At 40.4% G+C, this 16797-nt stretch overlaps 1 protein-coding gene across 1 annotated transcript; it reads right to left on the bottom strand.

Annotated features, from left to right (window-relative positions):
* Positions 1–865: 865 nt before the first annotated feature.
* Positions 866–16262, bottom strand: RAB33B (RAB33B, member RAS oncogene family). Its single transcript, XM_063107876.1, has 2 exons — positions 15615–16262; positions 866–2384 (listed from the first exon to the last, which is right to left on the bottom strand). The coding sequence occupies exons 1-2, from the start codon at positions 15861–15863 to the stop codon at positions 1944–1946; spliced, it is 690 nt and encodes a 229-aa protein (XP_062963946.1). The 5' UTR covers positions 15864–16262; the 3' UTR covers positions 866–1943.
* Positions 16263–16797: the final 535 nt, after the last annotated feature.

The raw sequence follows: 16797 nt of genomic DNA, 5'->3' as shown, positions 1-16797 counted from the left end.
TATGAGATACAAATATTTTAAAATTAATAAATATTAAAGTGAAAAAATAAATCCCTTCACAGAACTGTAAAGGATACTTACTACTAACTTCTTACAAGAAGAAATAAAATTAAATTCCTTTTTTAAAAAACCTTAACAGTACTGAAAAAACACAGATGTGCTTGGAAAGTCTATAAGCTTTCTTCCCCCACTTTAAAAAATGTTTTCAAAAGCAATAAACAGATTCCCTTCTTTAAAAAACTGTTACACCCATCATAATTACTCAGCTGTCATTGTTTTACTATAAAAATAGTTACAAATCAATGTTAATTTAGATAAGTAAACCGGTTTTTAATTTTTAATTGTAGCATGATTAAGAAAAATGGATTAATTTCCCTAAACATAAAGCAAATTTGAACTCTAATATTTAAAACTGAGTAATTATTTCCTGCAATTATTACTTTCAGTTGGTTTACTTAATACAATTATCTTTGTTTTTATAATTATTCAGTTAGGATCACCATAATGATTAAACAAAAATTCTAAACTAGATTAGATTACATATTTTAATTGGTTTTCCACATTCTGAAAATATTGTAAGTACAATCATCTTTTGGCTTAATTTCCTCTAAAACGATCAAGGGCGGCAATCTATCAGAATTAGTGAATGTACACACTTCAATTAAAGTTCATGGCTTATTTTCCATTTACGTAAATAGCTTCGTATGCGAGATTGCTATTTTCTATGTGCAAAGTCTTAAATTAAAAATAAAAGTATTTAGGATAAAAAATTTTTCGAAATATTCTTTCCATCACTGAGAGATAGACAAGATATTGGATAGACAAGATATTTTTCAATATTGAATTTATTTTTCATACTGAGGAGGAATAGCTTGTTGTGACCATAAAATTAAAACATCTTAAAAACTGACACAACACAAAACCATTACAGAAATAAATGAAAACTCATAGCAATTAGAATTATACCCTTAGAGCATAACTCTAATTCCAAATAATTCCAAACAGAAGCTGATCTGTTAAATCAGCATTTAGTCATTAAAGTCATAGGAGGCGAGGGGAGAGCAAGAGATACTATGCCAGACACACAGCTTGAAATGACTAAAAGCTAAGAGCAGGTCTCCTGTGATAGCCAGGAACCATGCTTACCTATTTTCCCCCAGGTTACAACTCCTCAAATGCTTTCAATTAGTTTTTCGCTGTTTAAGTTACCAAAATAAAACATAAAGCACCTTATTATATCACTTCATTTGTCTTGAAATATGACTCATTTTTGCATATTTTAATAGAATTTAGTAAGAAAATAATTCAAATTATTCTTTTTAAAATAATTTTTATAGATCTGATTGATATTTAATCAGAAATATCAAGCATCTAGAACTATTGGAGAAATCATTCTTTATGGAACGAGAACGAGAAAACATTCTATGCCTTCTACTCCCACTAGAACTAAAGTCTTAGCTCTAAAATACACCAGTAATTAAATATGTTAATAAAACAAAGAGTGAGCTCTGGGAAGAGGCGAATAGCATTTTTTTACCCTATTGAGAATACTTCCCATTCAAAGGACATACCAATAGGTATATACTAAACCCTTAATATTTTTTTTTTCAATCCCAGGAACATGGGATTGAAAAGTGACTGCTCAAAATTCCATCATGCTCTCATTTGGTGCCTCCTTCGTTGGGCTATCAAGGGAAAGATGTTCTGATTCACTCTATCTTTACTTCATTTTTAATCTCACCTGAAAACCAACTTTTTCTTTGTATTGTCACAGTGACAAACTTGATTAAGTAGGTACAAAATACAAAATAAGCATGACAATAAAAAATAGTAAAGTGTCAGGATGATCCATTATATTTGAGATTTACTCTTATGACTTATCACTGTCATACTTCAAAAGTGCTTTTTTAGTCAAAATTAGATAGTATAACAGATTCTGTTATTTAGCACCAGCACGTCATTGCAGGCTTTGGTTCAGGCTTCAGGATAATTCCATTATCGGGGGGTTGACTAAGCATTAATGGTTTGTGGCTCTTAAGCTTATGGGCCAAGGTCATAAATATTGCTTCCACGTGGTCATTATCATTGGGGTTTTTAGCAGAGGTTTCAAACAAAGGCATACTGTGTGTGTCAGCAAATTTTTGTGCCAAGTCTGTGGGTACCTGAATGGCACTTCTCAAGTCACATTTATTTCCAACGAGAATCCGTGGTATATCATTGGCTAGCAAATGCTGTTTGCATTCCTCTATCCAAGATGGTAGACTATGAAAACTAGCCATGTTGGTCATGTCATACACAAAGACAACAGCATGTACGTTTCTGTAGTAGTGCTGTACCATGCTCTTTCTGAATCGTTCTTGTCCTGCTGTGTCCCATAACTGGATCTGAAAATAAATTAAAAGAAAGAAGAAAACTGAAAATTTCATTCCAATTATACATACTGAGAAATTTAGCCACCTTTGCATGATGTTTAGTACATCTTCACTGGTAATAATTTGATTGCTCCCTTCCATATAATGTCATTTTAGTGTTATCTATAGAATCCAGACTTCATGATGCTAGTCTAGTTACCTCATAATTAAATCATAACAAGTGTCAGAAGTATTTCCATTTAGCATTTTCTGAATTTCAGTGAATCAAATATTTTTGGATAAAATTATACCTCAAAAACTTATTTTAAAATGTTAAGAGAAAAAATATCAGATTTTAACAAAATGTAAAGTGTTTAATTTCTGTAAACTTGGTTACTATATGCTCCTCATTACCTTCCACTAGTTTGATTTAAAATATTAGACCTAGGCCAGCCACAGTCTAATCTAGTCTACTAGATTAGAGTATGGGTACTGATAACACCGACGTCCAGGATTCAACCCAGGGTTCAATCCCTACACCAGCCAGCAAGGTAAAACATTATTAAAATAAAATATTAGACCTAGGAAAGATCTTAATAGTTATGAGGTCCAGACCCAAAACCTACATATATATATATACATTCTATAAAATCCATGCCCTCTTGAAAATTTTAAAAGGCTAGAAAATCACTTATTTATCCTAAACATCTCTACCAACAAAACTATTCCAATGTCTTCTAGGTGAAATTATGTCTAAAGCTAAATATAACTCAGGTGTTATGATTCGATTAAAACACTGAATTATCTCACCTTTGTTTACTTTAAAAAACAGTTAACTGATGAGGATACTGATCACAGTAGAAACGACTACAGGCAGATTTGCTTAGATAACTTTAAACTGAAAAACTGCACTATTTATAGATATTCAGAGTATGAATTAAGAAGCCTAAACTGATGACTTCTCACAGAATGATATGAAAATAGAGGGAAACTGAGGGGATATTGTGGATGGCCCCCAAAGTAAGTAGGATAATTAAGATATGAAGTACTCAGAACATGCCAGTAGTTATGTGTAGTGAGTGCTCAGTTGAGATGCACTGAATGAATAAATTTTTAAAAATGTGATTAGAGATGGAAATATTGGTCATCACACTCGTCTAAAACATGCTAAGTGAAAGAAGCCAGACACAAAAAGTTACATATTATATTATTCTATTTATATAAAATATCCAAAATAGATACATCCATAGAGTCAGAATACAGATTAGTGTTTGCCAGGGGAAAGGAGAGGGGGAAAAACTATTTAATGAATGAAGAGTTTTATTTTGGAGTGACGGAAATATTTTGTCATTAAATAGAACCGGTGGTTTCACAACATTGTGAATGTACTAAATGACACTGAATTGTTCACTTTAAAGTAATTTTATGTTATTTGAATTTCACCTAAATAAATTATTAGGGAAAAATTTAAACAGAGAGTTGCCATACGACTCAGCAATTTTACCCCTAGGTAATAAACACACGTTCACAAAAAAATCTGTATACAAATGTTCATAGCAGAATTACTTATAATAGCCAAGAGGTGGAAACAACCCAAATAATCATCAACTGATGAATGGATAAACAAAATGTGGTATATCCATACGGTGGAACATTATTCATCCATAAAAATGGGATGAGCACTGATGAAGTACTGCTTCAACAGGAATAAATCTCAAAAACCTCATGCTAAGTGAAAGAAGCTAGACATAAAAGGCCACAGATTTTAAGATTCTATTTACATGAAATGTCCAGTGTAGGCAAATCACTGGTTACCAGTGTTTGACAAAAGGGATGAAATGCTCTGGAATTAGATAGTGACAATGGCTGCTGCACAGCTTCGTGAAGATACTAAAAACCACTGAACTGTATATTTTTAAAGAGTGAATTTTATGTAATGTGAGTTATATCTCAATTTTTTAAATTAAAAAAGAAATTTCAGGGCCGGCCCCGTGGCTCACTCGGGAGAGTGCGGCGCTGGGAGCACAGTGGCATTCCCGCCGTGGGTTTGGCTCCTGTATAGGGATGGCCGGTGCGCTCACTGGCCGAGCGCGGTGCAGAAGACACCAAGCCAAGAGTTGTGATCCCCTTACCGGTCACACACACACACACAAAAGAAATTTCAAATTCTATCTTTAACATTTAGAAAGATATTTTGGTAATAAATTGGATGACCCATATAAAAGCTGTCCGAAGACGCTAGAGCTGAATTTTTTTCTCTTTTAATAACATTTCCTGTAGCTCAGTTATTCAAAAATCACTTCATTGTTGAAGGGTAATTTATAATGTTTTAAGCAAACTATATTGACAAGTGAAAAATAAATAAATAAAAAGCACACAAAAAGGAAATATACCAAAATTTTAATGATGGTTGTCTTTAAGGCAATTTCCCCCTTTATTTCTATTTTTCTGTTTTCCACAATAAACATGCATTTCTTTTATAAAAACAAACTAAACTTAAAAAAATAATAATTACACAGAATTTAGATATGCCTCAAAAAATTGTGGAAGTCCTCAACAAATGTCAATTGATCTGAGGAGCTTTAACACTAAGAGATACCTTTGTTTGTTTTGGATGGGATTGACTTCAACAATATTCCTTTTCCCATCCAGTTCCAAACTCTATGCATTCTTATATCAAGACTTCCAGGAAACAAGTAGTATGATATAAAAACTCATCACATTTTATCGGAGAGCCGTAAAAGTAATAAGTAAGTTAATGAGGCATTGACAAAGAAATATTCAAAAAGAACCTTCAAAATTTCGCTCACGGAATAACTACCTCTCATTAAGGCTTACGACACAAATACTGCTACTGCTGCCTGCTGTCTGCTGCCTTCCAGGCCTGCACACCGAGGAGATGAGGGCAACGGGATCGGGAGGGAGAGGTGAAAGACTCAGCTAAGAAAGGACGGGAGAACTGATAAAAACTGTTGACCATAAAAGGCTACAGAAAACTTTAACCGAGAGAGAGACAGACAGACGGACAGACACACACAAGATGAAGGGGGAAAAAAAAACCCATGATAGCCTAGAAAGCTCTTGAGGTTTAGCTGTGAGTGGAATGGTCCATACTGTGTAAAAAAAAGAAGAGAGAGTGACACTTTGGAACCTAAGGAAGTGACATGCTTTTGCTGGTAAACGTTAAATTAGGAAATATTTTCAGAGAAATTTTCCTAACTTAATACTTAAATATATTAGGGAAAATGGCTATTTTGTGCTCATATAGGTATTACTATCATTTTAAACATTATAAAGAAACATACAATATACTTCCTTTATATTAATACTTCATGAATCTTTACTTTAAATTCCAATATCAAGTTCCAACAAAAATGGCAACCCAGCTATTTGTTAAATCCTAAGAGTAGATTCTTATTGTTCATGAAAGCTGTTGGTAGTTTTATTACCTAAAATGAGAAATGACCTGACTTTAAACTGATTTAATTACTTTTTTGCTTGAGCTAAAATGTTAAAGGTATTAACCCAAATGATCTTTCCTTCCTTGATCAGCTATCAAATTTCCTTTTTCCCTGTTCTTCCAGAAAACACATTTCTATTCTTTCTTCTTCTAAGAAGCATGCATAAAAGACCTTCTGGTAACTACATAAGACCTCCTATTAGCAACTTAAGTTGTAAATCAACATCATAACTAGTATTAGTAACATTTCAAGATAACTCTTTTTGCTTTTGGTATGTGGAGTAGAAATGTGTACATCTGGCATACAGAACCAAATGGCAAATTTTTAAAATAAATTTTAACTTCCTGGGAGCTCTCTGAACATCCACTGGTTCTTAGTACTGCTAATTCATGAACCATTCTTTGCTCAATTAAACTGTTAATAATGAATATTAAATAATTGCTCAATTAAACTGTTTTATAAATAAATAAGTAAAATTTTCGCTTCCTAACAAGAAGTAACAAATTTTGTGTGACTATCTGAAAGGAATACTTTCTTTAAAATGAAGAATTTAATTACAGTATAACGAAGGGGATAAGGGAGACAGCAAGCAGTGAGAGAAAGGACACACAACCAAGAGGGGGAAAACTGGGTTGTAATCCTAGCGCTGCCAGCAACTTGTGTGACCTTGAACCAGTTATGCAGCCTTTCAAGACACTCTTTTTTAATCTTAAAACCAGGGCTAATTTATACAACATTATGGGTTCATCTTTTTCTTAAAATTAGTTATTGCCTTAGAGCAAAAAATATACACAATTTGGGAACAGTAACCTTAGCTATCATCTCTCCCTATCTTCTCTCTGCCTTTTTTCTTTGTTCTCATTATTACCATCTCTCTTGAAGGAATGAGCATTTACTACTAAACTAATAATATTTACACAGGGCTTAGCAAATTCCAAGTACATTCGAGGCACTATGCTAAGTCCTTTGTATGCATTACTTCATTCATTGTATGCAGCCGTAAGTAATAATTACCCAGTCTTGCAGATGAGGTGTCTTAGGTTTACTAGGCTTAAGTTAATTGACCCAACAAGGTCACAAAACTAGAAAGTCTTAGGGTCAGGATTTAAATCTGGGCTGCCTGATTCTGTAGTAAGCACATATTGTTTTCCCCAGCCTAACATCCATTCCCACTTCTGTTAAGAGCACCTCATTTTCAGTGGGGAGCCACCCCTCCCCTGCTTTCAATTCGTGTGAACCCCTAGTCCCCAAATGGGGACTGCATGCCCCATCACCACCATAGTTTAGGAATGGGCACACAGGACTGTTGTTGGAATTAGCAGACAGAGTAACTTTCTTCTGGGCTTTTCAGTAAGGTGAAACAATTAATTCCCATTTTGCTTAAATAATTTGCATAGAGCCCTAACACAGACTCCAAAGCAAGAGATCTTGACCACTGATTAAAGATTCCAGGGAAGTAAATAATTCAATCTCTTCTCACCACCTCTGAGTGCACAAGCAAATGTTGCCATCTTCATAAGAAGTGATACAAGAATCACAGGCTTCTGAAATCAGGCTAGAAGAATAATAGGAGCTCTGACATGGTTCCAGGGATCCTTGAGAGAACGGGAAGGCTTGGGTCTGTGAAAACCATATCTTGCTTGTACCATGCAGGCCTCAGGACCAAACCCCAGCTATTCAGACTCTCTGTCAGACCAGATCTAACCTGTCCCCTCCAAAGGTTTCTGAGCTAAGGGGTCACAAGTTAAAATTCTTGAACATGCTTCTTAGTGTACCCTAACTGTTTATATCCTCATTCACTGAATTCCAATGCAAATCAAATCAAATCAAGGAGTAATTTGATATCTCTCTAACCATCAACACCACATTTTAAGAGGTAAAATATCAATTTAATTCTTTTACAGTAAGGTATAGGATGACTTTGTATAAAATATTCTTTGGCTTATAAACATTCATTTGCTCTTAATGAAAATCAAGACAGAACAATGGATAGGGTAAATAGTCTAATTTATATTTGGCTTCAGCATTCACAGTATATCATCTTCATCACACTATAAAACAAACTTATACTCTTTTCTCAAGACTACACTGAGCATTCTGTTATCATCTACCCATGCTTCCAAACTTCACCTTCACATTCATGATTATTTCTCCTTTGCTCCAATCCCACATTTCTGCCTGCTGATCAGATATTCTCATGTGAATATACCACCGTCTCAACACATGACTAAAACAAAACTTGTTACAGAGCCTTCAATGTTCCATATAGTCCCCTTTATCTCTACTAATGGTACTACCTACTTCCAGTCACCCAGACTCAAAACCACAGTCATCTATGAGTTCTCTTCTTTCTCACCACCAAAAACCAGTTACTGAAGCCTTTGGCTTTATCTTCAAAATAATTCTTTTATTACCATTTCTTTCCATTAGCTTCCCTTATCACCTCAATTCAGATTTCCAGAGCAGCCTACCAACTGATCTCTTTGCCTCCATACATTCAACTCTTATCTCTTGATCAAGGCTTACAGTTACCAGCACAAGTCAGTGGCTCCCTTATTAGGTCTTATTCAGTCACATTCAGGGCAGTATCCATGACTGGTAACTCCATAGACTTCTTCCAACATCTAGCTTAGTTCCTGTGAAGCTACTTGGCCATGCTAGTTGTCGGGCTCTTTTACCTGCTGGTAACCCTGCACCGACTGGGCCGATTGTTGAGCTAGGGCTGGGTCTGGAGCTCCCAGACCCCTCAAGCCCGTTCACAGACTAAGTCACAAACCCTTCACATGCCAGGCTGCGTCGCCAGACCCCTTCATGCAGGTCTATGAGCTAGGTAACCCACCGAAAGGTCCTTGGAGCCATAGGTTGGAAAGCATGGCTGTGCAGGGCAGATGCCCGAGGCCAAAGCCCTCCCACTTCACCAAACTCCTCTGTCTCTGTTTCTCTCTCTCTCTCTCTCTCTGTGTCTCTCTCTCCCTCTCTCTCTAAAGAACACAAGAATAGCAACAAAGCTAAAAAGATACATTGGCGCACATGCACACTAACTCCACACACACACACACAGTTTGCTTACAAAAGATGCTGAACCACACCCAACTGGACCCGAGGCGAGGGCCCTGACCAAGCTATTCTATTTTCCCAACAATCCACTCCTTCAGGGTCCTCACCATACAATCTACACGTTCAGAATCTTCCGCAATGTTCCCTTAGTGAGGATAAATTACCCTTACATTTACATATTACACATTCCATCTCAGTCCCAAAAATCTTTAGCTCGTGGCAGCACCAACTCAAAAGTCCAAAGTCTCACCTGAGAACAAAAGCAAAAGTCCTTCCAGCTGTGAACCTGTAAAGAGTCAAAAACAAGTTTATCTGCTTCACCCTTGTGTTTTTCTTCTGCTCTCCGCTTCTCTTTTACATCCTAGCTTTTGAATTACTTCAATCAGCTCAGCTTACACCAGCTATTCACTCAGTCTCAGGCAGTTTTTTGCAGCATTTGCCCACAGTTCAAACAGCTGTATTTGCCCAGTCTATCACGGAGTGGCTGCCCCGCTCCTGTGCACATTTGAGGCTCTTTCTGCAGCTGCTGCCTCAGAGACAGGCACATAGTAATGGAGACTAACTTTTCCACTTTTCACCAGGTGAAAACATACTTGAAATTCTGTAGTGGCACCCATCCTTGGGTCTTCTGCCCATCTGCATGCGGCACTTTTTTCTTGGGTTTTACGGCACCCGGCCAGCCATCGGGTTTAAGTGGCACCCTCCAAGCCATTTTGCCTTCAGACAAACGCAACATGCGTTTACTACATAGTCTCTAGAGCATGTTACACTATCCACCCCTAGGTCTCATAGCTGTAGCCACCAAGCAGCCAGGGGCTCTCCCAGTTTCTGCTGCTTTACTGTCTCAATTTCTGGTGCACAACAGGTCATGCCTGGAGACACATGGTTTTCCCCAACTCACCACTGGGTTGGTCATCTTCCCTGGTGTGAGTAGCCAGTCACTGCACGTCATCCTCCAGGACATTTACTGCCTCAATTTCCGGCGCACAACAGGTCATGCCTGGAGACACACGGTTTTCCCCAACTCACCACTGGGTTGGTCATCTTCCCTGGTGTGAGTAGCCAGTCACTGCACGTCATCCTCCAGGACACTTATCTGTACTTCCAAGGCCTCTGCTTTCTGCAGCAAATCCCAACCAGTCTGCAGCAATAGTGAGGAATAGCCAGGCTCCAGTCAGCAGAAAAGTGGCCACCGGACACGACATGCTCAAGGACAGCCCCTTCCTCCAAGGGCTTTCCGCTCCTGTACCTGCTCAGAATCCTATCGCAGACTACACCAAAGTGGCATAATCCTGCCAATGACGCCAATTTGCCTGGCTTTGCTAAGGCCTGGAATCCTGCTCACAGCGCCAATTGTCTAGCTCTCTTATTCCTGTTCGTGACACCAATTGTAAAGCTACTCAGCCATGCTAGTTGTTGGGCTCTTTTACCTGCTGGTAATCCTGCACCAACTGGGCCGATTGTTGAGCTAGGGCTGGGTCTGGAGCTCTCAGACCCTTCAAGCCCATTCACAGACTGGGTCACAAGCCCTTCACATGCCAGGCTGGGTCACCAGACCTCTCACATGCCAGTCTGGGTCACCAGACCCCTTCACACAGGTCTATGAGCTAGGTAACCTGCCAAAAGGTCCTTGGAGCCATAGGTTGGAAAGCATGGCTGCACAGGGCAGACGTGTGAGGCTAATGCCCACCCACCTGCTTCACCAAACTCCTCTCTGTGTCTCTCTCTCTCCCTCTCTCTCTAAAGAACACAAGAATAGCAACAAAACTAAAAAGATACATTGGTGCACATGCACACTAACTCCACACACACACACAATTTGCTTACAAAGGATGCTGAACCACACCCAACTGGACCCGAGGTGAGGGCCTTGACCAAACTATTCTATTTTCCCAACAATCCTAAACAATGTACTGTGAGGTAAGGCACATACGTAACACAATGAGATAGAAATCATTTAAAGGCTCAAGTAAGGTAAGGTAAGGGAGTTCATTGAAGGAAGAAGTAGAGTGGAGAAGGACAGGTGGGGAGATTTTTGATAAAGACACACTGAGTTGAATAAGGAAGAATCACATGGCAAAATATGGGAAGGGAGGAGATTCCAAGCAAAGAGTGGGTGAAGTGAGAGGAAAACATAAGGATGAGCAAATAATAGGCTGGACTATAGGATACTTGCAGGAAATTAATGGGAAATAAAATTAGAAAAGCAGTCTGGAGCAAGATGAAGGAAGGGTTATGTTATTTACTTATTAATTTTTTTGCTGGCCTATACAGGGATCCAAACCACTGGCCTTGGTATTATAACACTGTGCTCTATTAATTTTAAAAATTGGAATTTTAGGGGCTGGCTGGTTAGCTCAGTTGGTTTGAGCATGGTATCAGAACACCAAGGTAAAGGGTAGGATCCCAGTACATGCCAGCAGCAAACAAAATTGAAACTTTGTAATATGATGGAGAACCACACAGGGTGCCTGAGGTGGGGAGATTTATCTCCCTCAAGTACAACACTAATCTGGCATATTTTGGCAACAATGTACAAAACAGATTAATTGAGGGCTGTAAATGGGAGATCAATTGATCTGATGCCACAGTTGAAAGAGATTTTTTTAAAAAAACAACTAGTTTGAGGACAGAATGACAAAAAAAATTATACAGGTAGAAGACCAACTGGATTTAGAGAACAATGGAGAGGGGCAAGATCACAAGGATGAGAGGAGGACATCAGGATAACTCAGGTGAATTTTGAATTTCATAGGATTTTCATGTGTCATGAGATATTATTCTTATCATTTTTCCCCAACCATTGCAGGCCATATAAAAACAGGCAGCAGACCATTTTTGGCTCTTGAGCATAGTTTGCCAATTGATACACTGTATATTGCAATTCCTTGTGCTTAACAAAATGCCTTCTTTCCAGCAATTACTCATTAAATATTTGATTTATCAATGTGGACAGAGGTCCTGATTATTTTCCTTTAGTTAATGTTAACATCTTGCATTTGACATGGCAAAATTTCATTTCTACCTCTACAAATTAGTAAGCTATTGAAATGTTCAAGTAGGAACTGCTGACCCCTAATGGGAAGTTGAATTAAGTCAACACTAGGTTTTAATGATTCTATTGGGGTGTCTGCCACTGTAAAGTGACTGTGTGAAAGGAATATAGCTAGCTATGATGGTGATACAAGGAAAGAGCGTAGGGATTAGAGTTGGAAGTCTCAATTTAAAAGTCAAATGTATTTTTATTTAAGGAATTAATTTTATAACTTTATTCAACTTCTAAAATTCTGCAAACAAGATTTTCCTTTCAATTGTACATATACAGTGCTTAGGAACTGATTAGCAAATACAGACTTTCTTATATTTATTTCATAAAACATTTAACTGATCATGAAAGGGCACTACTGTAAGTCATGCTGCTCTCTGAACATTTTCCAGTTCACAATTATAAAAACATTTAACACAGTATCTCATTATCAAACAAATAATGTGTGAAACGTCATTTTATTAGAAAAAGAACAAAATACTTCCCAAGTTTAAGATAAAAAATTAGAAGAAATGTCATTTCAGATCAGACTCACAATTTTCCATTTCTGCAGCTCTTAAGATATATTACAGGTTAACAGAAAAGCAGCAGCAGCAGCACATGGAATAAAGCTCTTCTGTATCACTTTTCAGTTTAAAAAATAAAGGACACTAAAATAATAAAGTTTTCTGTTTTTTTAATTTCCAACATAGCTATATCTTTTTCTATTACAGAAATCTCAGAACATTACTATAGCTCAATCTCAATAAAAATCTCTCTCAAGTCTTTTCGTTGGTGGCAAAGATGAATGACTAGGGCCTTAGAAGAAAAAGAATCTCCATGCCCAGGTTCCCATCAACATAAGATGTTAGGCTAAAACTAAGGAGGAATAATCCCAGAAAAAATGTTTTCTCCTTACTCTTCTCAACCAGAGGGATCAACCCTGCGCTCCCAGGTTCATCACACCTGTGGTTCTGGATAACTTATCACTATCAGCACTCATCCCAGCAGTTAACTATTTGACTTTATACACTAGACATGCTTTATATTTTTTTTCAATATTAGTATCTCTTAAATTTGCACCTGATTCATCTGTGATCTTTAAATATGAACAGCAACCTAGGAACAGATAAGAGGGTCCTTGAATCCCAAATTCCTCCCCTGCCCCCTTCTCTCTACCTTTTACATTTCCTGCTCCAATTTTGGGGGGAATTTCTCTCCCCTTTAGCTGCCTACTTATACCCTTCTCTAACTACTTCCTTCTTTGGGTACACAGCTATAGAACTAATGGTGCCAGAGGAAAAATAATGTTAAGCCACCAGGGAAGGCAAAAAACCTTAAAGTACCAACTGTGAACCAGGTGTATGTTCTCATCAAATCCTCCTACCAGCCTGATAAAGTATTATGATCCCAATTTTTTCAGAAGAGAAAACAGACTCTATGAGGCCCAGGGTGCCCAAGATTGAGAGGGGTCCTGGGACTTGGGACTTCCAGGTTTTGAAACTGGAAGTCTCCGGCAAAGGTGGTCACCCTATTAAGTCTGTCCTTACCCTTTCACAGGTTCACATTTGAACCCAGGTCAGTCAGGCTCCAAAACCTATGCACTTTCCTCCAGAACTCCTGCTCCCCCCAAGCTAAACTCCCTTTCAAACTTCAGAAGCCCTGGGATTTTCCTCACCCAGAGGCTGTATTAGCCTATTTTCTGCTACTTTTAACATAATACCTGAAAGTGGGCAATTTATAAAGAAAAGAGGTTTATTTCTTAGTTTTGGAGGCTGGGAAGTCCAAAGTCCAGGGGGCACATTTGGTGATGGCCTTCTTCTGGTGGGAACGCTCTACAGAGTCCTGTGGTGCTGCAGGGTATCACATAACAGGGGCTGGGCAAGAACACTTTTTGATGTGCTCACTTGCTCTCCTTATAAAGCCACCAGAGCCACTCTCCAATAACCCATTAAACCATTAACCCATTAATCCATGAATAGATGAATACAATCATGAAGGCATAGCCTTACCATCCAGTCACTTCCTAAAGTCCTCAACTTTCAAATACATATTGGAAATTAAGTTCCAACATGAGCTTTGGAGGGGACAAACACTCAAACCATAGCATGGGCCAAACCTAATTCTGGTAAAAAATGATCCCAATTTTTATTCTATATCTTTTCTTCTGCAATGTATACAAATCATTCTTAATTCCTAATACAGTACACCCAAAGGACCACCACTGACTACCTGTATGGGACAATGAAAAATTAAAGTGAAAAATTGAGAGGCAAAAGGGCCTATAGAAGGGCTGATTTCTTTGAACCCAGCCTATTTCTTCTTTACCATCATCATTAGCTGCAAAACTCTTTTGTCGGGAGGGGCAATGTTTAAAGAACTGAAATTCACATACACACACACACACACACACACACAAACGGGGGGGGGGGGGGGAGAAGATATAACAACCACAATTACTTGAAGTTGATACCACAAGCAAACAGAGGGGACATCGGTGGGAGGAGGGGGGGGAGGGAGGGGGGGGAGGGAGGGGGGAGGGAGGTTTTGGTGATGGGGAGCAATAATCAGCCACAATGTATATCGACAAAATAAAACTTTTTAAAAAAATTAATAAATAAAAATAAAATAAAATATTTAAGTAAAAAAATAAATAAATGTTTAAAGAACTGAAAAATAAATTGTTCTTGCCTCAAGGATATGAGGGAAGCGAGCAGGTTCTCCCCTCCCTACCCACCAGGGGACCGAGGTAAAGATGAACACTAATTTAAAACACAAAGCAAAAAAAGTAGCCTAAAGAAGGCAAGGCAGTTCCTAGGGTCCACCTGTTTTAAGGGGTGGTATTATCAGGTGGCATTTAGTGGCAGTTTGCAACAAAGAAGTGTGTCTTAGGTTTAGGCTGAGGAGGCCTCAGCCTTGTCATTGATCCTCATTCTCCAATACCCCTATCCGCCTTCAGAACCCCAGCCCTGGAATCAGGCCTAATACCTTCCCCACTCTCACTCACTGTTACTCAGGGTCCTTAGTCTCAGGAACCAACACTAATGATTTAAAAGGAAGAAAGAAGAATTGGGAGAGGGTTTGAGGTGGCATCAAGAGATGTGCATTTGGCAACCCAAGTAGGAACTATGCTATATAGAATGTTTCTGCAGGAAAATAGGTTTTTCTAAGTAAATCAGTGTCATACAGAAACTACATAGCAAAATTGTATACAAGAGAATAAATACCCTCAGTACTTCCTCAAAAGCAATGGGCTTTACTTCCACAATATCGAGGGCAGCGCTCGAATGAATGTTTAACAAATAATATTATTTATTAAATGAATTTTCCATGCTTGAGAAATTTCTCTGCTTTTCCTTCTGTCATATTTCACTGACTCCCAGCACATGAGACACAACTAAGGAATCAGTGCATACCCTCTACACTCGTGCTACTCAAAGTGTAGCTGCGTTTCCATCATCTGGGAGCTTCCCAAATCAGAATCAGCATTTTTTAAAACAAGATCCCCAGGTAAATAGCATGCACATTAAAGTTTGAGAAACACTGCCTTAGAAGTTTGCTATACCGAAATTCTTCCAACCCCCAACTCCAATCTCCACATCAGCGTAAGAAAAAAATGGAGCGCACACCCTGCACAGAGCCAACGATGAGCCCAAAGTGGGGTTCGGACACTTGTCATCCCGGGCATCCTTCCTCCCTGACAGTGTCTCATTCGCTCACCTTGATGCGCTCCCCATCAATCTCCACCGCTCGTTCTCGGAAATCCACCCCAATAGTGGCCTCGGTGCGGTCGGGAAAGCGGCCAGCGCAGAAACGGTAGGTCAGGCACGTCTTGCCCACGTTGGAGTCACCGATCACGATTATCTTGAAGATGCGGGAGCGGGCCGGAGGCAGAAACCCTGAGGCCCCTGACACCGCACCGCTGGACATGAAGCTTGCCTCCAACGACGACTCCATCTCCGAAGCCATTCTCCAGACCCGCCCCAAACTGAGGCGGAGTGAAGGAGACGCAGAAGGGCTGGGAGATTACGCCACTCGGAGCGAGCGCGCCCAGCCCGCCAGTTCCGCAGCGAAACGTCCACACCGCCCGCCCGCCGAGCAGCGCGCGTGCGCACCCTTCCGCCCCCGCCCCGCGCAGGTGTGGCGCGCGCCCACCCGGAGGTCCAGCGCCTCGCCGCCTGCGCCCCGCCCCTAATGCCGCTCGGGCTGGGGCTGTCCCGGGCTTGACAGCGGCGCGGAGGGCCAGCCTGCAGGAAGACTGAGCAGAGGGCCCCGGGCCCAGCACCCTGGCTGACCCGGCCCCGCCACGTCCAAGGTTCCCGCCCTCCGGAGGAAACCGCCTAGTCACTCTGGGGGCGGAGAGAGAAAGAAGCTGGAAGGAAGGAGGTACCACCGCGCACTGTCTCGCGAGAGGCTCGGAGAGCCGCCTTCGACGGGGCGTGTGCGCGGTGAGCCACGGTAAGCGTGTCGGAAGGATTGGGAGTCGGGTTCGGCGCCGTCCTGGAAGGATTGTTGGGGCTGCCCGGGACCCGGAGTTGGAAGCGAGTTCCCTTGGCTTGCAGCTGGGGGTGCAGCGTTAGCCGCCCTCACCGCCTCCTCCGTGCTCTCTGAACCGCGGGCCGTTGCGACAGCGGCGAGGGTTGGATGGGACGGGACGCGAGCCGCAGCCGGAAGCCCGCCCGGCTGGGGACGCGCTAGGAGGCGAGCTCCAGTCCGCCCTGAGCCTTGCAGCCGTTAGTCTCGGCAGGCGCGTTGTTGTCAATGAGCAGGCGGGAGTTCGAGGCCGCCCACCGCCTCAGCAAGCGTCCCCGTGGCCATGTGAGGCTAGCCAAGGGATCCTGGTACCCAGGGCTCATTCGGCTAATGTCCCCGGTCGAAAAGGTTCAGCAGATCCTGTGCGGGC

Source organism: Cynocephalus volans, chromosome 9, assembly GCF_027409185.1.
Source record: "Cynocephalus volans isolate mCynVol1 chromosome 9, mCynVol1.pri, whole genome shotgun sequence".
NCBI lineage: Eukaryota > Metazoa > Chordata > Mammalia > Dermoptera > Cynocephalidae > Cynocephalus > Cynocephalus volans.
This window is presented reverse-complemented; position numbering and strand designations above follow the sequence as displayed.